Source organism: Sinocyclocheilus anshuiensis, unplaced genomic scaffold (genome assembly GCF_001515605.1).
Source record: "Sinocyclocheilus anshuiensis isolate Anshui unplaced genomic scaffold, SAMN03320099.WGS_v1.1 scaffold436, whole genome shotgun sequence".
In the NCBI taxonomy this organism is placed as follows: Eukaryota; Metazoa; Chordata; class Actinopteri; order Cypriniformes; family Cyprinidae; genus Sinocyclocheilus; species Sinocyclocheilus anshuiensis.
Genome location: NW_015560618.1, coordinates 534105 through 559600, shown reverse-complemented (window position 1 = coordinate 559600; position 25496 = coordinate 534105). Strand labels below are relative to the sequence as shown.

The 25496-nt window shown below is 36.8% G+C and overlaps 1 protein-coding gene across 2 annotated transcripts; it reads right to left on the bottom strand.

The window, feature by feature from the left end:
- Positions 1-202: 202 nt before the first annotated feature.
- LOC107681831 (matrix metalloproteinase-16-like) lies at positions 203-24495 on the bottom strand. Of its 2 annotated transcripts, none has more exons than XM_016478181.1 (11): positions 24106-24495; positions 17216-17364; positions 15617-15736; positions 11484-11803; positions 8673-8834; positions 7970-8140; positions 7610-7656; positions 7392-7530; positions 6532-6682; positions 6302-6417; positions 203-2072 (listed from the first exon to the last, which is right to left on the bottom strand). In XM_016478181.1, the coding sequence occupies exons 1-11, from the start codon at positions 24223-24225 to the stop codon at positions 1708-1710; spliced, it is 1860 nt and encodes a 619-aa protein (XP_016333667.1). In that variant the 5' UTR covers positions 24226-24495; the 3' UTR covers positions 203-1707. The 2 variants fall into 2 exon arrangements, with proteins under 2 accessions (XP_016333667.1, XP_016333668.1); XM_016478182.1 differs by having other exon boundaries at positions 11499-11803.
- Positions 24496-25496: the final 1001 nt, after the last annotated feature.

The window sequence follows — 25496 nt, the reverse complement described above, 5'->3', positions numbered from 1 at the left end:
TTTTTATGCCTCAATGCATCTTTTTGAATTGTGTCAAATTAAATATGGATACATTATTTTTAAGCTTATTGTATACTTCTGATTTTATGCATACACTAGGGTATACGTACAGTATACATTTGATCAGCAGCACAGTCAGATTTTTCTAACCGTGGGCTTGTTCCAATGCCCACACTTGCGGTCTTGGCCACTTGAGAGCATGTGCACTTCGGAGCAGTATTTGATGCTCATTCATGTTCAGAAACTCGCATGCCTCAAAATTGTGTGATGTTAAAGCAAAGTGTGCATTTCAGTGTAGGTTAAATTCATTGGATATTACATATAATTTGGTAGTAAATTGTGAAGTAAAGTAGCAGAGACACTGAACAAAGATGAAACTTACTAGTGTGCATGTGTCGAACAACTGTGTTCATACACAATAATGAATGGAATATGGCAATGCAGTTTTCGTGTCAATATTGGCTTTACACCTCAAAGACTTTCTTATATTATTGGTTGGTTCTCGAACACGGTGAACAGAAGATACATGAGTGGTGCTGATGATGCAGCTTCATTCACCGAACCAAAGCTCAAAAGCTAAATTTACCCAAAACTACCACAATTCACTTGCTGCCTTGCAAGCACAAGTATTTTGTTCAGGAAATGCAAATCTAGCCTACATATTGCATTGAAAACATCGCTAATATAAGTGTTTTTATATATAACTTTAACATTTTCATGTTATTTTTTATGGTTGATAATCTGATTCTCAAGGAAGGTTCATTAGGTATTTCTGCTCAACGGCATTCTTCCGTTTAATAAATTCCCTATGAATTGATTGGAAGCACTTAACCAAAAGTCTAGTGTTCTGTGCTGCAGCTTTAGAGTCTTTTTAAAAATGCAGCAGCACAGAACATGGACACCAGCCATACACTTGTTTTCAATTAAACATTTAAACAGTCAGCGGCACTTCAGATCTTACTGCAAGTCTCTGTCAGTCAGTAGTGCATCAAAAGAACAGTGATAAGCAAAGGAATTAATGGAAAGGGGTCACATTCACACAGGCACATGTACACTAACACACAGAAAAATAAACTCAATATGTGATTAAGGCATTCGATGAAATATTGCATGTAGCCCCAATGTTATATGTCAAGGTCCTTCTGATTTCCAAGCAGATAGATCCCATATATTCTGCAGATGAATGCAGCCAAATGGAACTCAAATAATGATCGATAAGCCAGTCATCGATAATCCCAGAGGGATCTCAGAATATTCCATGTGAATGAAGCAATCCTCTTTGGACACTAAGGGCATATTTGGTTTGGGTATCAGTTTTTTCAACACAAGCAAGTATTTCGAAGTGACACAGGTGAGTTCAACCTTTATGGAGTATCTAGATAAGCAGTCCGATGATAAATAATTCTCAAATCAATTGAAAAGTTCATAATTATGATTTGTAGAGGAACAGTTTACTCCCGCATTGGACTCTAGGAACCAAAATGGCCACCAAAGCCACACAGAGTTCCAAAACCAAACAAAAACGACACATTGCCATCTACGAAGGCTGACAATGGGAAGTTGGCATGCTGTTCGTTTATGTCATCCTTCGTTTCTGCCAACAAATACTGACATAAAGTCAGCGCCTCAAGATGAGCCAATTTTTGACCTTTGAAGGGATTTTTAAGATGAAAATAGTTTTAGCAGAAGAAGTGGGACCTTTAATTCTCAGACCCACTCCTGCATGGATCGCTTGCAGTACAGTATGTGGCGCTGCGTATCCTTCCTCTTGAAACGGAACACGGTGTAAAGCAGCACCATCATGCACAGGGCCAGGACGCAGGGGATGGCGATGGCCACCGCTTTCTCTGCTCCACCACTGCTCTCCAGCTTGAGTACGATATCAACGTCATCATTGTCATATTGTGGCGGTTCTTCTTCCTCTGGAGGGCTCCAGTCCCAGTCGGGGTCGGCAGGTAAGCCGTCGCAGCCCATAAAATCACGCAGGATAGACCTGGGGTAGCCTGTCTCCACTCTTAGCCTCTGGTTGTTGAACTTCCAATACTCCTTCCCCTTGTAGAAGTATGTGAATCCTTAGGAGAAAAGGAAGACAGCTCATATTGAACTATGCATACTGGAAAACATAACTACAGTATGTCTAATGACATTAAAACTCAAGTCAATTAGTTGTTACTAGTAATACATATATAATGTTCATGGTACTTCAAGTTCCAGGAGTACTCCAGGAGTGTCATCATATTATCAGGTCTGAAAATGCATGGTGCAAAAACAAAGACACCATTGCCATATAACTGCCTGTACCTGTGCCATTCCAAATAAAATAAAACATAGGTATGAATTGTGTTTGAAGGTTCCATCGGGCACTGTTGGTTCAATTATGAAGAAGTACAGTAGATGTTATAAACCTAAATTCTGCCTAGAACTGGTTGTCCCTCAAAAACTCAGCATGAACAAAGAGATTTGTGAGAGAAGCCACAGAGAGGCCAATTATCACAGTGAAGGAGCTCAGAGATCACCAGGTCCGTAAGACACATGTGAGGACTCACTACTTGCACAGAGAACATAGTTCAGAGAAACTTCTTCTCTTCTGCCAGTCAACACAGTGTCCTCCAGAGTGAACCAATTACTTAAACCCTGAAACTCTGGAGGGATGTAACGATGGAAAGAGTTGTAAAGCATTTCTACAGTCTAATGGCTCAACAATATACTTATATGTGGTGATATACACTTATATGGATAAAAGTAATAGGATACCTGACTAGGGACATCTAATGACATTCTAAATACATAGACTTTAATAAAAAGTTGGTTCTCCCATTGCAGCTATAAGAGCTTCCACTCTTCTGGGAACACTTTCCACAAGATTTTGGAGCGTTTCTGTGAGATTATTTGCCAATTTATCCAGTAGAACACTTGTGAGCTCGGGCACCAATGTTGGACGAGAAGGCCTGGCTCGCAATCGCCATTCCAGTTCATCCCACAGGTGTTCACTGGGGTTAAGGTCAAGGCTCTGTGAGGGCCAGTCAAGTTCTTCCACATCAAACTCATCCAGCCATGTCTTTATATACCTTGCTTTGTGCACTAGGACACAGTCATGCTGGAATAGAGAAGGGTTTTCACAAAACTTTTCTCACAAAGTTGGAAGCATAGAATTGTAAAATATCTTTGCCGAAGCATTAAGATTTCCTTTCACTGAGAGTAAGGGGCCTAGCCCAACCCCTGAAAAACAGTCCCATACCATTATCCCACCTCCACCAAACTTTACAGTTGGTAGAATACAGTCAGGCAGGTAATGTTCTCCTGTGGCCCGTTCTTCGTATGTCGCTTATTACATCTGAGATCAAATGTCACATCCAAGATGATATCATCACGCTAATCAGGATCTGGCTAATTCGGTTCTTCGAACGCACCTGTTGTTGATGATTAGTATGGCTGGATTGAGTTATCTGAGATAATTGTGCATTCATGGGTTGGTTTAAAAGGGGTTATGCATTGATACAGCAATGCAGCGATTGACTGGCGGCAAGACAGCAACGTAATTACATCATATAATAAAAGAAGACACCTAACGAAAAACTTGACACATTTCTGGACTTTTATAACGAAACAGCCAAGCGAACAAAACTACATAAATGTTATAATAGATAAATAAAATGTGCACTGTTTTTATTTTATGTTTCATTTTTTTTTACATGATTCCCAATTATTATTTTAATTTTGTACATGATTCCCAATTATTTATATTCACGATTTCTAATATTTGTACAGGCTTTACATTTTAATTTCAATGTAGTAATTAGCAATTCATTTAATTTTATCTTTGATTTGTTACATGACAGCATTAATTAAAATTTCTTAAGGGTCAAGATCATGTTATCTGCATCTCCTGTGCTCCATCAAGCCACTCCCATAATATCTGCCACTCAAATGAATGCACGACTCTACATTATCTGTATAGCATGTGTGTAAGACTCTAATACAATTATGAAGTAATTATTTTATGACAAATAAATCTTTCAATGAGTAAAACTGGCTGTGTCTATAGTATTATAGATACACAATATTATTATATTATTTTTAAATTATTTTTTAAATTATTATTATTTAAAATTATTGTGCCTGGATCAGTAGGATACTCTTGTAATAAAGTAGCGGTGGCTGGGACAGATTTTAAGTATCTGCTTAAAAAGATTCAATCTAATCCTGTTTACATTAAATAAGCCAGCTCCCAAGCAGGTTTAAGCTTACGGACCTGTTGCTATGACAGCAACTCCGGGATGAGCTTTGAAGAACCAAACAATCCAAGATCATGCCAAATTATCAACAATCAAATCCAGCTAACTGAGTTTGCGACGTACGAAGAACGGGCCCATGGCATTCTCCAAACCTAGACTCGCCCATCAGACTATCAAACAGAGAAGCGAGATTTGTTACTCCACAGAGCAAGTTTCAACTGCTCCAGAGTCCAGTGCTGGTGTGCTTTACACCACTCCATACAATGCTTGGCATTGTATTTGGTGAAGTGAAGCTTGCATGTAGCTGCTGATGCACATTTTTTTTGTGCTGATATTGATGCCAGTGGAAGTTTATAATCAGCATAGTGTTGGCGACTTTTACGCACCATGCACCCCAGCACTTGGTGACCTTTACGTGGTCATCTGCTTCATGGCTGAGTTGTTGCTGTTCCAACATGCTTCCACTTTCCAATAATACCACTTTCAGTTGACCATGGAATATCAATAATTAAAAGATGTGTCCCAATACTTTTGTCCTTGTGTAGTTATGAAAAACAGAATATTTCACTTTGTAACTAAAAACATTTAAATAGATATTTATAAAAATATGTATGCATAACAATTAGGGGTGCTCCTATTGATCGGCTACCGATCACTATCGGCCGATAATCACTTTGGGATGATTGATCGGCGGTCTCTAAAAAGGCCGATCTCAAAAAAACGATCTCAAGCTGATGACGCTGCCATGAGAGGTTTGGCACGACATGCAGCGGCACCATCTCAGTCTCTGTCCGGCGCGGGTGAAATAATTATAATGCTATATTTCTTCATTAAATAAATTATAAAGTAATTTGAAAACCTTGTGTGAGACGTAACTTAACAAACAGCGTGAGTGAATCACCGCGCGCTCTCTCTATTTCTCTCTCAAAAATACGCAAATGGCTTCAAATCATCACACATCGCGTCTGTCTTATAAGCGAGCTGCATTCTGCACAGTTGACACAGGAATTGTCAATTGCATAATCGAGGTAGTGTCACACATAGCCACGGGAACGTATTTTGAGCTGGGGGGGCTGAGAAATAAAACGGGGGAGGGGGTCACGTGACAAGAGTGAAAAGAGCACTTTTAGATAAACAAGGCAATAATAGATGGCACTTGTGGAGGTAGAAAAACAAAGTTCTTTATGAACAGCAGGATTGCTTGTAATAAAGATTTAAATGCAAAAGGAAAGGCAGTACAGCTGACTATTTCTGTCAAGGGTAAGTTTGTGATACGTAAGAAAAGTAATTGAAATGTTTTGCCAATTGCTTGAGCAACTTAATATATAAATCTAGAAGTAAATGCAAAATTAAAAAGCATTGAATAATGTGTTGCTTATATTTATTGTGTTTAAACATGTCTGTTAAAGATTGTATTACTGTACTGTGTAAAAAAAGAATCACAATGCTGAAAAAGCATTTTCAGTGACAATGTTTGGATTTGAAATCAAACTAATGGATAAATGTTGTGTTTGTGGTAAACAGCCACGGATCAGTAGCGGACTCCTGTGTGAAAGCTGCTTCTCCTCTCACAAGAGACACCTATGAGGAGAATTCCCCCCATTTTCAAAAATGAAATTCAGGCCCTGAATAAATGTCTAAAAATCCTGATTGGAGTATCACTATATATAGTTATAAATGATAAAAAGAAGGCTTTAAAAAGATCGGTATCGGTGATCGGTATCAGCAGATACTGCTTTCTGTGATCGGTGATTGGTGATCGGCCTCAAAAATAACAATTTTGGGCCTTTTTACAATTTTACGTTAATAGACTAAGCATATTGCATTTGTTGTAATAATAATAAAACCTACATAAAAAGTCACAACTCAACGTGTCTGAGCATATGTGCAAACCACCAGGCCATGGCACCAATACAAATGCAATTATAGCAATAATAAATTGTGAGTTCCAGTACTGTGAAACTCAATGGCTATATTTCAAAATTAGATCTGTAATATGAGCGAATTGGTTTGGGGTCTTTTGCAAGGTGCTGTATTGTCAGCTATAGATCATTTCAATGTCTCACCACTTTCTTTGTCCACAAAGGCTCCCTGTGGAGAGTCTGGGATGCCTTTCCACACAGTAATAGGTTTTGGATATCCAGGGTCCATGGTTCTCATATCCTCATTGTACCTCCAGTATCTGTAATAGTAGACAGAGACAGAAAAAACAGTCTCAGACATTATAGAACAGTCAAGTGAAGGCGGTGTCCACTGGGTCCCATTGTATACTGTAGCTAGAAGCTATAAAACTGACCTGTCCCCTTTGAAGAAGTAGGTTTTGGCCACGTCTTCCCACCAAACAGCTGTTTCAATGCTCTGTGTGGGCATTCCATTGCCAAAGAGAGAAATGTCCTGAGGATATGTGGGCTGTAGAGTTGTATCCTTAAACACCCAGAACCGGTTGCCTTCAGAAATGCAGAGAAAAGGAAAAGATTGCCTTTAGTGTTTAAAATGCATGCATGTTCTTCTAGTAATAATAATAGTATTATTATTTATAATTGATTGTAATAATAATAAAACCGAAGATAATTATGGCTGTTTTCACACCTGTAGATTGATTTCAGCTGGGCCAAAATAACCCAGCATGTGTTCTTTCCAATATTTACCCAGCGCTGGGTTGCCAAATAACCAGCGCTGGGTTATATTTAACCCAGCATTTTTTAGAGTGCAGGTTTATTGTCAATGTAGCCATCATTCATGATGGCCAGATTCACATCAAGTTCACAACAGTTTAAGATGAACTATGTTAACTAATGTGCTCACCCACAGAATCAGACACTACTGCTTTTTACGTAACAAATTTCCCATTATGAATGATAATACAGCTTGGTTCATTGGTCCACTGGGTCAGAATGCTTTCTCAACACATCCAAATTGCTCCAGAGTTTGTGTTCAATCAGTTATTTTGGTGTGGATCTGAGGGCAATTGCTGTATTCATATATGCCTAAATGAACTGAACTAAGGGAGAAAACATGCAGGTTCTGAAACTAACTCCAAACAAACCAGGTGTGAAAATGCCCTTAGTAGATCCTGAAAGCTGAGCTCTTTCCTTCACATATTCACGTCTATATTTAGCCTGTAAGATTTAAAAGTTGGAGGAAAAAACATCTTACCTTTGAAGAAGACAAACTTCCCCTCGCTGTTTTCGTAGACAGCATCGATCTTGGGAGGCAGACCTCTCCAGAAGAAGCTAATTTGCATCGGATATCCAGGCACCACAGAGTTATCTCGCACCCTCCAGAACCACTGATCCTAATAAGAGTGTACTGGTGTTAGGAAACACACAATTTATGCTTCTCTAATTCTCAGTGAAGCTTTTCATTATTCATACCTTGAAGACGAACAGCTCCTGTCGTAGGATTGCCAAAGTGTTGAAACCTCCGTCACAGATGTTGGGTTTGGAGTTGGGGTGTGCTGGTTTTGACTTCTGCGGAGGGCGATGAGGGCGACCCTGTCGGTCATGCTTTCGAGGGTCAGTTGGTAGGTGCAGGCGAGGAGGCGTAGCGGTCGTAAGCAATTGATTCGGTTCAATTTTACAAGGCAGCATTTGAAAGCATTCCAAAATGTTTTTTTTTTTTTTTTGCCAGTCACATGTGAGTAAAACTGTCCTCTACACCGGGTTATGTCCCTCATAGCATCATTCATCGAGAAGTTGGCTCCACACACTCTAAAAAATGCAAAGTGTTGAAACCTCCGTCACAGATGTTGGGTTTGGAGTTGGGGTGTGCTGGTTTTGACTTCTGCGGAGGGCGATGAGGGCGACCCTGTCGGTCATGCTTTCGAGGGTCAGTTGGTAGGTGCAAGCGAGGAGGCGTAGCGGTTGTGAGTAGTCTTGTAGGCTGAGGATGTTTGTCTGGAGGACCTGCAGAATGAATACAAAATTCAAATAATTTAAAAAGAGTGTCAAATAAAGAAAACATCTTTTAAAGATGTATTTGAAATCACATGTGCCAAGTTCAAATAAATGAATGTATACTTTGTATTTCATGTGGTTGTGTAAAACTTGTATTCCATTTTCAAGAAATGTACTGACTCTAAAAATGTCATGAGATAAAAGTAATAACATATTTTCCTCACTTCTTCAATGTATGTGAGTGGTGCATTGGTTTATTGTTAGTTCAGTTCAGGTTAAATGCCAGATGTAACTTAACAGATATAACATTTGATTTTAATAATGTATTAGTAAATTTTGAAATTAACATTAAGATAAAAAAAATGCTTTAGAATTATTTTCATTGTTAGTTCATGTTAAATTATGTTAACAAATGGAACATTATTGTAAAATGTTACCAATATATAAGGTTATTCAAATCCTTAACCGCAAGTTTGATCAGTGTTACTGTAAACAGATATGGCCATGCCAGTAGATTATGGGACCAGAGGTTTAAACGCACCATATATTTTCTGGATGCCCTGTAGATCATCATGAGGCAGTTTGAAGCTCTCGGTGTCCATATACTGATAGAATGGAGCCATTATAGCCGTAGGGTCATTAGAATGCTCCAGTCCCAAAGCATGACCAAGCTCATGGACCGCCACAAGGAACAGGTCATTACCTAAGGAGTATAGAAACAACAGTGAAAATATAAAATACAAGTGAAAATACAATCACAAGATTTGCTTTGTTTTTTGCTGTGCTTTTACTCTTATCTTGAGAAGCATCTGGCATTATGATTCACCACTCAAGTGCCTGATCTGAGAACCATCTTAATGTTGTAATGTTCACGTGTACAGTGTGTGGGCATGACAGAAAACAGTAGCTTTGGAAACAGAATGCAAAACAGATCCCACATTGTTTTGTATTATACAACAATATAACCGGAAATATCTTCCATGCTGACCTAATGATAAATGAAAATGTTATGTAAGCTATCCTTCTCAGTAAAAGTATTGTATTGAATGTGCACCTCTAGTGTAATTCAAACATTAAGGTACATTTTTCAAAAGCTGTACTTGCAGATATTGTAATATTAATTAAATAAAAGACTATTTAAATGTACTTATATAGAGACGATTTTAACAAGTGCATTTTGTAATGTCAAACTAAGTTTTAATAATCTTTTTGTGATTATATTGATGTGTTGACTAACATACTAACACACATGTAAATTAATTGCAACTGCAGTGTGTTATTTGATGTAACATTCAAAGTTAATATATTTAAAATGTACTAAATTTCAACTTAATTGTTACAAATGTGTAATTACAAATATATTTTAAATACATGACATATAAGTTTTAAGAAGTTACATTAAAGTATTTTTTAGTTTACCATAAATGCTTGTTAGTACATTCAGAAGTATACTTAACCATATTTCAAAGACAAAAGAATATTATTTCCATAATTAGTACTTTTTTTTAAATTGTGCTATAAAGTGAACTTTTTTTTTCACAGGGGATTCAAACAACATCTGAACATATCAACATTTGGGTTTTGTTCCTCACCTACAGCTATATAGGTCTCAAAACACTTAGCATATAGCGCATGAGTCATAGGACTATTGGGTAACACTTTATTTTAAGGTGTCCTTGTTACACGTTACATGTACTTACTACTATAATAACAATAAATTGTGCATAATTAAGCCAAACCCTAATCCTAACCTTAACCATATAGTAAGTACATGTAAATAAATAATATTACTCAGTACCTAAATGTATAATTACACTGTAACAAGGACACCTTAAAATGAAGTGTAACCGACTATTGTTATGGTGCTTTTATGGTACATTTTTGGAGCTTTGTACAATCTGATCTGGTAACAGTGAGTGAAGTGAATGGGAGGCATTAACTTCTAAATCACCTGTTAAAAATAATCTCCCAATTGCTGTTTATTTTATAACATGTTGATGCCAATCAGGCTTAATGTAAAGAAAGAAAACCACACAGTGTGTGGTCCATATAGACTGTGGTGACTCTAATGAAGCCTGAAACCACGGGAAGCTATTATGCCATGCACGTGTAACATCAGAGACGGCAGCAAAACAAACAGCCGAGGGTCCTGAGTGCAGACGGCAGTAAAAATGCCAGTAGCGAATGTAGTTGCAGCCATTCATTACTGTCTTGCCTGAGACATTTTGTGAAAGGAGATGAGCATCTTAAAAGCTCTCTGCATCCAGTCGGCCCGGGTAATTAAAGCTGAGTGCCTTTAAGTGCAGCTCGCAGTGAAGAGACGGATCTGATTACCTCTCATTTAATGGGTACAACCATAACACAAATACTACATATCAAACAAAGCTGACACCTGACATGCACTCAAACATCAACATGTAAGGGAAGAATACCCTGTGCGACCAACGATAGCGTTGATTATTTGCATTGGTTTAGAACCTGATCAGCGTCATTACTGGCTGTGAAGTATTGTTCATGATACCTAATGCATTAACTAATGTTAACAAATAGAACTTTATTGTAAAGTGTTAACAAATTACATACATTTAGTGGCTGCTGGTTAAAGAATACAGTGTTGAGTATGCACTTAAATACCACGCACAGATGGATTTCAGCAGTCGTTTGTGGAGGATGCAGAAGATTACTGAAATCTGACAGACTTTATTGGGAGCATGCAACTTCACCAACACAATCTAGAATGGGCTAGAAGTGTGACATGTCTGTAGTGCAATGAACGAAAGCAGGGCGAATAAAACATATTTACAGATATCTTGTTAGAACAGAAGTTACCACATCTAACATTTAAGGATATTTCAATCACGATAATTCTTTGAATACTTTTAGCATGGTAATGAATATGAAAATGTTAATGTATTTGGTCTTTGGTAGACTAGATATAATAGGCATACATAAATCCTGTAGCAGAACCAGACAGGTGGAGCTGGGGGAGGTGGGGGATTCAGAGGATCACGCTGCAGGACCAGCTTACAGCGAACAACTGAATCAGTGTTTAACCAATGTTGTGCAAGCAACCTTATTGGCTACAGAATCAGCAGAGGCCAATCAGCTTGTGCCGTGTAGTAAATGATGTTATCGCTAGCAGATTGCATGTAAAGGATCTATAAGTTCTGAGTCTTGTTTTGCAGAATTGCTCTTAGCTTTAGCTGTAAAACATTGTAATTTATTTTTCAGTGGTGCTTGTGAAAGTCTCCAGATGTCATTAATGATTTAGCTGCTCTGTCACGTTCACATTCCTGCTGAAACAGCAACTTCATTTGTTTGTTAATTGTTGAAATTGAAAATGTGGCCTAACCTGCCGTTCTCTCACCATCATGGTTTGGGTTGCCCAGTGTCCAGGGTTCATCTGAGTCAAAGTGCGTGTCGCCCCCTATGCCCGGCCCTGGGAAATAAGCATGTGCCAGGAAGCCTCCTTCTCCATCAAAAGGAGAGCTGTCACCATGGAAACCAGAGGCAAAGATGATGGTGATGTCGACGTCACGTTTGCCACTCTCCAGAGCGCTGTAGGGCACGGCCTCGAAGCGTAGCGGCGTGACACCTTGCCATACGTCAAACGCCCGGCGAATGGCCTCATGTGTTTCTCGTGCTCCCACTTTAGGAGTGACATTTTTAATGCTAAAAACAACAAAAAGAAAGAAAAAAACAATATTTACTAGTAGATATAAACACTAAGCCATGACAAAGTCCAATATATGGATTGATTCAGGCTTGCTTTTTGGTTCGTATTGCCCCTCAGTCCTTTAAAGCTTTGTACTTCAGGGCTTACAAGCCCCATAACAGACATTATTACACGGCTCTGTGGAATACTTGATTCTGATTGGTCAATCGCGCCATCCAGCGGTATGTTATTCCCAGATAACAACCGCCAAATTGAATAACACACCGCTCATCCAGGTACTACGAGTTATCTTGACCGGTACTACTTATATGCTTAACGAGTCACTCCGCTATCGGTGACTGTCTGGTGCCATCTTGTGACTGAAAACACTTAACCACCGCGTGTTACAATGGAAGACTTCAGCATTAATTTCAACATATATGGTAAAAACAAATCTTTTTAGCCATGTAATAAGCGGGATAATGTACATCCGGCCGGTTGTTATCTCAGAATAAACCCCTTCAGGCTGATACAAGACCTGATCTCCCTGTCGGGGTTTATTCTGAGATAACAACTGGCTGGATGTACATTATCCCTTACATAAAGACAATGACTGCGCAAAACATCTTTGTGCTGGTGAGCTTATTTTAATGTGGTTTCCAGTAAAAAGAAGTAAGAAGAAGAAGAACTTATACTCTTAATAGTTAACTGTTATACACTCTACTCATTATTTTTGGTGAATTGCTTTTGTGCGGATAGTTCATCAAAAAAGTATAATTCTGTCATCATTTTTTTAAATTTCTGTTGTTGGAACATCATGAATCCAAGAGATATTTTAACATGCCATTTACAATTTATACACTGCAAAACATCCAACTTAAATCTGGCCAAACGAACTTTAAGTTTGAGAAAACTGTCTAATAATAGAAAAAGTTGAAATTACATAAATTAGTTTGATCACTGATCCATAACTGTATTTGTTTTTGATTGTCAGTTATTGTTTTCTTCTTCAATTTCAGAATATGTAACTTGTTTTAGTGCATAGAGATAACTCTACAACCTTAGACATTTGCTTGAAAAATAGACAAATTTAAGTTGTTTTGTGTAAAGTCTGCCAAAATAATGTTTTATATCAGTAATGCGCAATATTAATATTCAGTTTCAAATGCAAATTTATTTGTATCACTTACTTTTGAGTTTATAAAGCTTATTGTGTTACATTCACTTAAAAACCAAAGCTGACAGCCTTATCTATTATTTTATCAACTTATGATTTTTTTCCCGCAGTGTTCTTGTTCAATCATATTATCCATACAAAGACCTCATCTTTTAATATTTGTATTTGCTAAAATAATGTATTTTTATTATGTATTTCACTTGAATTCATTTGTCTTACTAAGTGCTTTCCATTAGCATAATGTTGTGTAAAGTGTAAGGTTGCAGTTTCTTCTGGTACCAGGGAGAGTTTGTCTCTGCTAGAGTGTCTGTAGTATCTTCAGCAATTCATTGTTTCGTATGTGCTATAAATGGTGTGTTTTGAGTTTGTGTTCTCCACATTTAATCAGATATTAACATCAAAACCTTCAATATGATCGAAATCCCCCACTATCAAACCCTTACTATTATGATGTGTTAATATCACAGAAAGGAGGGAGCATTTTCATTTCCAAAGTGAACTGCACCAACTGCCCTTAGACTGGCATCTCTGCTGAATTTCCCACATTGAAGTCTTTATCTTCCTCTAACAGACTGAGAGGCCCTGAAAATCTCAGCTGACTTTTCTCTATAGAGGCCAGTCACTCACTGCCAAGCCTGTCTTCATTTACATTCCATTTGCATAGGCGGCCCATCAATTAAAAAAAGCAGGATTTGAATCAATCATTTGCGTTATCGCTGGCTGTAACCGGGAAAGTCTAAATTGAGGTGAGAGAACACTCTATTTCCTCCAGCCCTTTAGAAGGTAATCTTCAGGGAATTCAAATATGTTTCTTGAAGTTTAAAGAGTGAATGCTGGAGGTTATTATATGCTTGGCTGTGTCTTCATTGCAGTGCAGCATATAGGATGGCAGTGACAGGACAAATTGAGCCACGTACGTCTGTTTCAACCTTTGGTTTATCAAAATTCAGTACAATTCATTTTAAGAGTTAGACATCAGATAGAGGCCAGTATTTACACAAGATGTCAGATGATATGTAAACAGGAAGTGACATCAACCAAAGTAAAGAATAAGCCGTGGTCACACTAGACTTTAAGCATGAAAAATTTCTTTGGACGCTCTGCAGAGTATTTTTAATAACATAAATTCAACACATAACAACTAATAATCCAAAATGTGAAAACAAACAGTCCTTTAGAACGCAGTGAAATGTGAAAGTTCTTCACATGAGCTTGCGTTTCCGTTCTCCCACATTTGCATGGATATGAATGGAATCACTGGATTGAAAAGTATGGTGTGACCGCCCCTTTAAACTTAACTTGTCTTAAAGATACAGTTCACATTAACTCTTTCCCCGCCACTGACGGAATTTTTGGTAGGGGGCGCTAGTATACATCTTCTGAAAGAGAATTGAATCCCTGGATCAAAATAGGGCAAAGCAAAAGCAGAAACAAGCAATATGTAAAATAAAGTGACCATCCAACATTAAACAGCATATAAATTAAAACGGCCTAACGTTACCAAATGAAATGCTGACCCAGGAAGTGGAGACTATGCAAGCTTTGGGGGTGTTGATGGAAGCGATGTACTCCATCTATGTTTTAGCATTGTTCTGAATTCGATCTAGGCATAGTCATTGAAATACAAATATATTTTAAATACATGACATATAAGTTTTAAGAAGTTACATTAAAGTATTTTTTAGTTTACCATAAATGCTTGTTAGTACATTCAGAAGTATACTTAATCATATTTCAAAGACAAAAGAATATTATTTCCGTAATTAGTACTCTTTTTTTTTTTAAATTGTGCTATAAAGTGAACTTCTTTTTTCACAGGGGATTCAAACAACATCTGAACATATCAACATTTGGGTTTTGTTCCTCACCTACAGCTATATAGGTCTCAAAACACTTAGCAAAAGACTTAGCATATAGCGCATGAGTCATAGGACTATTGGGTAACACTTTATTTTAAGGTGTCCTTGTTACACGTTACATGTACTTACTACTATAATAACAATAAATTGTTAAGGCGTAGTCATTTTGATTAATTTTTTTTTAAACTTACCCTAGCTAGAATTATTTATTTATTTATTTATTTGCTTACTTACTTATTTATAAGCAGAGGCTCTATTATTACATTTGACATATTCGTGTTCAGACAGTCATAAAACTATATATTCTGGGGGCACAATTTTGTACAAATGTTACATGCTGGCGGTGACTGGCAACTTAAAAAAAAGAAGAAAAAAAAACTCTGGTGGGGAAAGAGTTAATATGCATGTGCATCTGTTGGGGAAAGATTTAAGTGATTCTTGAGTAAACTATTCTGGAAATTCTATATGTTAAAACGTAAACATTTATGTAATACTGCCCATGCATATTGAATAATTCTTTTAACATAACATTTTGATTATTGCATTTATTTTCCATAATATCATTATGGAAAATAAACAAAATAAACAGAATTACATAAAATTGGTATACTATGCCTTTAGGACAACTGTACCTTTAAGACTAAAAAAAGCCAGGAAATTTCAGTTTTGACAATATGGGACCTTTAAAGCTCCATTATAAATTTCGAGCATTTAATTTCACAGTCCTGTCTTTTAATGTCTGTGCTGTATTTATGATCATTAACACTGACAGAGGCATCATGTCTCTCTCTAACCTGTATGTGATGTGTGTGCGTTGCCACTTCTGTCCAGTTAGTGCATAGCGCTTCTTCCTGCGGGATCCAGATATGCCGCCAAGCAGGTCTGGTACCCCACATCTGGGTTTCTTCATCCAGCTAGAGGAGAAAAAAAGAGCAAAGGGAGGAGGCGAGAGGTCATTTCTGACCTTCATCACATTAAAAACTAGGTTAGCTAACATTGCTGCTTTAAGGCATAACTATAAAAGTGTTTGAATGGATTTAAAAATAACTGCGTTCATTCATCAGAATACTCATTAGACTTTTAAAATGAATCAGTGTTCCTGTGTTTACTATATTGTTGTATATTCTGAAATACTTGAAGTCACTGGATTACAGTTCTGGAGATACATAAAAAAATAAATGCACAAAAACATATATCACAGACATTCAGCACCAAATTATAGTCATCAAAATCACAGTATCCAGTGTCATGAAAAATTGCTTTTGAAACCCGCTGTTCTATTTTACCGCAAGTTACATAATGTCATCATTACAGCTTACGTTAATTAGCATTTACAAACCCGCTAAAACAAGATGTTTAGATAAAAGATAATATATGTATTTATGTCACTGAATGTGAAAATCAGTGCCTCATCTTAACTTGTCATCAATAAACCATAACATGAAGACACAAACAGAATAAAAATAACTGTTTAAAGTCAGAATAAAATGGACTGCAAGGTCAAGCAGAGAGTGCTCATGCTTCATAACAGTGTGCAGTCCTCTTTGAAAAACTTACACAAACAGTAGAAAACATTTTAGATTGGAAAATGGCTTATGGGGTCCAAGCTAAACATCAGAGACCAGGGTTGAAACGTTCAGTCCAAAGAAAAGGTGATTAATTTGAATCAAACATGAAATTCTTTAATTGATGACTCGTTTCTAGGAAACTGTGTCATTTGTGTCCAATTTTTGTCAACATTATTTACTACTGATATAATTACCATGGAAAATAGATACTGGACTTATATTTATTTATATTATTATATTATATTGTTTGATAGAGCTTATGTTTTATTGAAATTTTGTAAAACCTGCCAATTTGTATGTCCTTGTTCAATGGGTTACATAAAAAAAAAAAACTATACTGCAATTAAAATAACATGGTTTCAATATTTCATTCTTTGTTCCTGGCATAATGTCACAGGGAGTGACATCAAAGGTTTTTTTTTTTTTACTAAATGTCATTATGTACATGTCATAATGTATATAATTATGTTTACTCATGTGGTGTGATGATAAGACAATTTCTAGCCGTTTTTGGATTGACCTTCATCTTAGTAACTCAACCCTGCAACATTTGGAATGTTACAGGGTCAAATAGCTTTTGCACAAAACATGTAACAATAAAAGTACAATTGGCATTTTGCAATGCCATTTTCATACACAAACGGCAGAGTTTTATGAGAATGGGCCTGATATGTTGTTAATACACGAGTTTCACAATTTGAGTTGAATTACTGAAATAAATTAACTTTTCCACGGCATTCTAATTTATTGAGATGCACCTGTATATACAGTGTATATGTGCACTTGATGTGCGACTTTACTGTTTGTGTGCTTAGGAGTACTTACTCTATTGTCTCCTTGTCTAGACTCCCTGTGATGTTTAGTCCATACTTGTGCTGCATGGCAGCAATAGCAGAATGCATGGTTTGGGCTGATCGCAGGACAGCCATGCTAGGCTGGGTCTTGTGGAGGTAGCCATATCTCTGTAACCACGCCTGCAAAAGACAGAACAAACGTAACCTGACAACATGTCCTCAGCTAAACCTCAAGGCTCAGCTGTAGCCTGAACAACAAAACAAAGAATAAGAAGCTAAGCATGCCCTCACAAGGCATGGAAAGAAGCATACGTTTTCAATTTATCCTGGTTCTCAGATGGTTTTTTTCTCAAGCCGAGATTGTATATTGGACATTGAATGTTAACCCAACATGATACCAAGATTGTTTGGCATACAAAAGTAACAAAAATGTCGATATAATCAAACGTTGCAATTGATTAACATGAACCAGGCCCAACAGTATATGCAAATAACTGACATGATTATAGTTTATTAAGAATATTAACAATATTGTATATGCATAAACAGCAGCAGAAGTGTGATTCACCATGCAAACACATAGGAGAAACACTGGGCTAAATATTATAGTTGTATTAGCCATATCCGTGTATCTAAAAGGTGTGCACTTGTAGTGTACTTCACACATTAAAAGTATATTTAAAAAAATTGTACTTAAACTATTGTATTGTACTAAAAATATATAATATTAATGAAATAAAAGGCCTCTTAAGTGGTCTTAAAGAGAGTGCCCTTTCATGAATATGTTTTTTGTTACAATTAAATTTAATATATTATAAACTTCACCATTATAAATGTGTAATTACAAATATATTTAAATACATATATAGTTTCAGTAGAAATTAGTTTATTTTAGTTTACCATAAATGCTTGTCAGTGCATTTGACAGTACACTTTAGCCATATGAAGACAATAGATGTAATTATGAAATTACTTAAGAAGATGAACTTAAGTCCTTCCATAAGTTGGTCAAAACCCACTTAAATTCAATTAAATGAATTGAATCTAAATTTACACTTTAATATATTAAAGGTATACCTTTTTGTTTAATCATAAATCATGCAATTAGGTGTTAGAGAACATTCACACATTCACACTCACATTAGTTCACACTTAAGTATATTATTTTAAAGCATGTTATTTCTGTATTATGTACTATTTTTAAAAGTATGCTAGAGTGTACATCTTTTTCACAAGCGTGCAAAATGACTGATGAATTTCTGCCAAAGAACTGCCGAGTTTGACTGGACATCCCTTACGAATATTAACCATGGTTAATCGTCGTAAGGGATGTCGCATGATATTTGACATCAACAAGATTTATAAAGTGTCTTGCCTCTCAAAATGAGTCATGTTTATCAACGGATGGAATTTTTTTTTAGCACAGTTAAAGTTTCATTATCAGTTTTAACATGTATCACACTGACCTTCCAGAGATGCTAGTTTTGCTAGCCTCAGGATTTAAATGGCTGAATTCATTTAGCATAGGCTACTACTTTCACCATATGGCAGGAATAGTAAGGGTAGTAAGTTAGTATACAGTTCTGAATTCAGCAAAAGGCATGCCTAGAGAGTGCTAAGTGTGAGCAAAAAACATTTTATGAACTCTCTTTGTTTTTGCAGTGAACTGTAATGGCCTGTTGTAATGCGTCCTATGAGAGCTGTGATTTGAGAAGAGTGGTATTCTGAAGGTGCACGTTAAGATCGTTTCATTCCAAACAACATTATGCTGGAAAGAGCTTTTAAGATAATGTACTTGAGGTCAAACATACTTTGAAACAATCCATAAACAAAAAGCAAACTAAACGTTTTAGTGCTCTGCCGCCACATAAATCAATAATTCAATATGAATGTCTGTATATGTACATGTATGATATGTAGATATACATGCATATATATATATATATATATATATATATATATAAGAAAAACATTTATTTTAATATTAGTGTTGTACATGTATCTTGTAAAAGGACATTAGGTTATATTCTGTGCAGGCTTAGTTGTCCTTATGAGAAAGCAAAATCGGTTGAGAGCCAAATTGATTCTCTAGCACTAATCAGATCTTGCGTCTCTAACCAACACAAGGGCTGATTACTAATTTATATGAAGAAAACACAGATGTGCTATAGAGCCGCGGGGGTCTGGTATGGCAGGTTGTAGCCATGGTGATAAAGAGTCATAGATAGAAGCAACTTTGTCATCCTCAGGGTGTTGTAATCACTCTCTTGTGAAGCTATAAATACACAGCTCAGCCAAACTGATGCGCATTAAAAATGTCAATGAAAGAAAAAAAAATCTGCCACGTTAATATACTCAATGTGTGTCGAATAAAACCAAGATTGCTCTGCTGGTAAACACGCAGGCGCTCTCACACTCATGTTTATGCATAAATAAAGCAATGCGATGAAAAACAGACTTAATAGGTGAAAAATGGAGCATCTAGCAAACATGATTGTATAATTAACATCTTCTCTGCGGTCCAGCAGTGTTCCAGCATCCCCAACCAAAGGAATTTCATCCGAATGAGCCAACTGATCTGTCTTTTCTCAAGTGTAATTATTTATTGACCCAACCAAGCAAAGAAAGAACAAAAGAAAGAGAGAAAAAAGAAAGCAATGCACAAAAATTACAGTCTAGTTTAAATTATATAAAATACAATGTATTCTACCATTCAGAAGATTGGTGTTTTGTTTTTTTTTATTTTTTTGAAAAGTCTTTTTTAATGCTCACCAGGGATGCATTTATTTGATCACAAATACAATAATATTGTGAAATATTATTACAATTTAAAATAATTGTTTTCGGTTTTAATATATTTTAAAATGTAGTTTCTTGCGCTGGTTTTTAAGCAGCCATTATTCCAGTCTTTAGTGTCACATGTTTGTTCAGAAATCATTCTAATTTGCTGCTCAAGAAACATTTCTTATTATTATCAATGTTGATCTTACAGACCCCAAACTTTTGAATGAGAGTCTATAACTTCTTAAACATAACATACTGTAACATCACTTGATATAACCATATTTTGCTTAATGTTTGATTCTGTATCTTACTAAATGTCTCTGGTTGTCCAAATGTATTATGAAATACATTATTTATTCTGGGTGAATGTATGATTTTGTTTTACAATTTTTGGTAACACTTTAGCATAGGGACCAATTCTCATTATTAACTAGTTGCTTATTAGCATGCCTATTAATAACATGTTGGCTGTTTATTAGTACTTATAAAGCACATATTCTGCATGACCATATTCTACATCCCTAATCCTACCCAATACCTAAACTTAACAACTACCTTACTATTAATAAGCAGCAAATTAGGAGTTTAATAATGAAACATTTGTAGTTAATGGTATGTTTATAGCGAGAATTGGACCTTGAAATAAAGTGTGACCCAATTTTTTATACAAAAGCTGCATATATTTATTAATGCTTAATAACGCTTCTTATAATTTCCAAGTCATATCGTACTGGTAAAACCAGATGTCTTTGAATCACAAGTGTAAATCGTGGTGTATATTGCTAGAAGAAATACCATATTATTTACTTTTGTGTATACCACCCACTTCACTAATTGGCTTAATACACTCAACACTGCAAGTTGAGGGACCATTAATATTTTACTGGGAGAAAAAAAAAACTGTTGACAGAAATACAAATTTCATCCTAACTAGCCAAAATGAACTCTCCAAAATTTGTTTATAGTATTTACAGTAATACAGGCTTTATTAATTACATAATTACATTTTTAAAAGACCTGAATTATTTCTGTTTGCAGAATCTGACAAGAGTGAATATTACCCACAGAAAGACGAGATGCAAAACAAAAGGATGATTTGATTTTTTGTGAAGGGCTGAAAGCTGATACATATGTCCATAATACACATGCAAGAAGTACTTTAAAACATGGGGTTTGATTTCAAAAGCGAGCCAGGCTAAGACAGGTTTTCTTGATGTTCAAAGTGCTTAGTCATTAGGTGGTGGTTTGCATCCTGTCACAATCTCACCCTATCATGACAACATGAAAATGATCATCTGCTGACACATTTATACCAGATGGCAGAGACAGACAGAAAAAAGGGCATGACGAGATGATGATGAAAAACGTGTTCCGTGTTCCTTATGGAGACCCTTGAGTGTATCCACTAAGATGGAAAATCCATCATAAATGCATAATGTCTTGAGTGTGACATCTGACGAGAGGCTGCAGTTTCATAGATAGAGATGTGTGCTTTTATATATTCTATAAGTACAGTAACATTGTTGTGTTCTAATTGCAGTGTGTTTAATAGTGTCTGTTTTAACGGCAGTTAATGTTTAGTTATTTACTGTATATCAGCTATTATATAACTAAAATTAAAACCATTAAAAAACATTTTTCATTATTACTTGAAATTAAATAAGTGTTAAATGAACTTGATGTACTGAAATAACTAAACCTAAAACTGAAATAAAAATTATATAGACTTACAGACAGGTTTTTTCTACTGTAGCCTTTTTTAAAACATTAACTTCCCTTTAAATAACTAACATTTTACTCTAAACTATATGCTTTGCATTAACATAAACTGGTCAGGATACAACTTCATTTGTTTTAAGGCAGCATGTCTTTCTTTTCTTTCCACTGCAGAATTTTCTCACTTGTTCTTTCTCTGTAGCTCATTCTCACTTTCTCTCTCACTTCTCTCATTTGCATCTTGCAGCAAAAGTCAATCAATGAAGTCAATTACAGGAGTCAGTATGCTGAAATGCATCCTAAAATGTGCTACTGTTTTCAGGCAAACAATTCTTTGTGCAAATAAGCTGCCATATTTTCCCCTGAGTGCAACGCCATCAGTTTCCTAGGGGTCAGTGGCAGAACTAACCTCAAGTACTGCTACTCTACATACATAGTCTGCCCACTAACCAGCAGCCAGGAATACACTAATCTACTCTACTTCTCTCTTGCTCGTCTCTATCTCTCCCTCCTTCCCTTTTTCTTTCTGCAACTTCCTACTGGGCCAGACAACCCCTTTTATCCACTTTCTATGCCTTTGTAGCATCTGGACCAATCAATTTCAGCCTTTCTCATTGGACAAGCTCATCTTGAGAGGCGTGAATATTCTCAGACCTTAAAGGCCTCACATCAGTGACCCGCCTCCAATCTGCGGTTTGGTTAGATTCTGAGAATCTCACACACACATTCTCTTTCTTCCCCAAAGACCACTGACCTGTGCACTCAACTCACAACTGCTGCCAACCACTGCAGCCCTGCCAGCAAAAAAAATAATAAAATAAATAAAACACACAGGAGCTACGTACATGGGTGGCAGAGAGCTGAAAAGAAGAAATAGGTTTTAGTTACCAAGAAAGTGAAGACCACTAATTTAGCATTCAGATGGCTCTGTCCCACTGGTCTTAGCATAATTTTGTGAAGGACAGTTTCATCAATACAGCCTGCTCTAAAAGAGCATCAATATTATCATGACAATACCATGTCCACCATGAGCTGATCCACTGGCACAGCACCCTCTACAACTCTCGCCTCCCAGCCAAACAGAACCAGGCGGGTGACAAATTCTCTCAATGTCAACCAGCGCTGCCAGCAGCACTAAACATCACATTTGCGCCCATTCCAGCCCAAAGGAGTTTGGGGGAGAGTTGCTAAGCAACTTACATAATCTTTTTGTGCTTCACATTATCGCAAGAGTCTGCGGTTGAGTAGCACTGAGTAATTCGAGGTCTTGCTTCCCCTATCACCCCATTGATCGTCGCATGGCCAGTCAGAGACATGTGATTGTCATCTCTGAGTGAATGGATTTGGACCAGAGGAAGGAGCAATATCTCTGATTGTTGCTGATCTCTCTCTCACTCAAGCCTCAGGTCTGCACTGTTAAGAGCTTGTGAATTAACTTGCGTAACAATGCAAAATTAAGTATGAAGCATGTTTAAAGGAATACTTTAAAGGATACTTCAGTTAGCATTTCTGTCCATCGATACAAGGAAATAGAATAGAATAGAATAGAATGGACTAGAATAGAATTAATGTTTAGGCTACTCATCACACATTTAGGGAATAGGCGGAACAAAATAGAATTGAATAGAATTTCTGTCTACTTGTTACTAAGAATGGCAGAATAGAATGACATTTCTGTTTACTTTCTATAGGATAGCAGCATTCTGTTCTCTTCTGGTTAAGAATAGCATTCTATTCTAATCTAATCTAATAATAAAAGGATTGCTATTCTATTTTGTTCAGTACACTGAATAACAGAATTGGCTATATGGAATAGAATAACATTTCAATTTGCTTTGCATTACAGAATAGGAATGAATTTTGTTCAGTACGCCAAATCACAGAATAGAATAGAATGATATTCTACTTCGTTCTTTTTTGTAATAGAAGGTAAACATGAACTGCCACTTATCTGTTATACAAAGTAAACAGAAAGCATATTCTCTTCCATTCCAGTCTAGTCTATTTTTTGTTCTTCTATTCATTTTACTCTGTATACAGAATTATAGAACAGAACGGTATAGAATTGCATTCTTCTTCTTCTTCAGTGCATAGAATTACTGAATAGGCAAATCCAGACTAGACTATAGCATTTCCGTTTACTATACCGAAATAACAGAACAGGGTTGCATTCCTGCCTACGGAGTACAGACTAAACTAGACTAGGCTGGAACAGAATATCTGTATATATCATAGCACACATTCAGATCTACCAGGTGATTCAATGTGATTCTGTGCAAGTGCTGTCCTGATTTATTTACGACCTGCGATATATCCCCTTCTTGTAGGTCTCAGTAAAAGCAGGAAGCGTATTCTCAACATACGCTTTTGTGTTCATGACTCAAGCTGAAGATGCTGATGCTGATGTTGGGCCAGTCTTACCTCAATGCTGAAATGATGGTCTTCGGCCGCTGAACAGTACATCCACACAGCGTGATGGAGCCACAACAGCACCGCATACACACAGTCCAGCCTTCGCTTTTTAAGCAGCGTACCGTTCATATTTGTAGATTCGCTTGATTTTCCTTTATCAATGACTATTTACGCCTCTATCCTCGTATGTCAGTTAAGCAAGTGGCATTTTGGACCGAAGATGAAACCATCGGAGCGCGGAGAAGCATCGGCGTCCGCACATTTTGTCATTTCGCTGGCAATACACATTCCATCTTGCATATCGGATGCACTATTTCGAGGCATTTCTTCTGCTTTGAAACGTTACCTTGGCGAACAGGCAGGTTGCTTTTCTATATTGAGCAGCATCCAGAGCGTAAGCACTGCGCATGCGCTCTGACTCACTGGCCAGTGATGCTTGTTGACTAGTAGGCACCATTCATTCTGTCTTCATTCTTCTTTCTCTCCTGTCAATCACAGATCAATGAAGGTGTAAAAATGGGTCTTAGGTAGGCGGGACGCTGAAACGGCTGACACTGACAGTAGCCTCTGGCAAACAGCCATTAAATTGGGTCAGCGCCAGTATTTCCAGCGGTCAAGCATCCTTCTGTTTAATAAGATTATAATAATAACATTAGACAACTAATGGCAAAGTACTGGTCAGAACAAGCAATAAATATGTTTATGGTCCAAGGAATTATTGATCAATCTGTTCCATATTTATTTTCTATGTCTGGGTGCAACCTTTCATTTATCACATTATTTTCCCTTTTATTCAGTAAGGTTTACAATCCTTAGATACAAAACTAATTACTCAGATATGTTTATACATTTTCACGAATATGGAAATGTTTCTACCCAGCTAGCCATTTTTAGTCCCCAGAACATACTGGTAAAGTTACTCTTTGGTTATGAAATAAAACCTAAAAAATAACCATTAGAGAACATTCCGTATATGCTGTCTTTATGTTGTCTCTCTCACTCACTCACACACACACACACACACACACACACACATGTTGTATTTCCATGTTTTATGGGGACATTCCATAGGCGTAATGGTTTTTATACTGTACAAACTGTATGTGCTATTGCCCTACACCAACCCTACCCCTAAACCTACCCCTTACAGGAAACTTTGTGCAGTTTTACTTTCTCAAAAAAACTAATTCTGTATGATTTATAAGCTTGTTTCCTCATGGGGACCTCAAAAATGTCCCCACAAGGTCAAAATTTATTAGTATTACTATCCTTGTGGGGACATTTGGTCCCCATAACGTGATAAATACCAGGTACACACACACACACACACACACACACACACACGCACACGCACACACGCACACACGCACGCACGCACACACAAACACACACACGCAAAT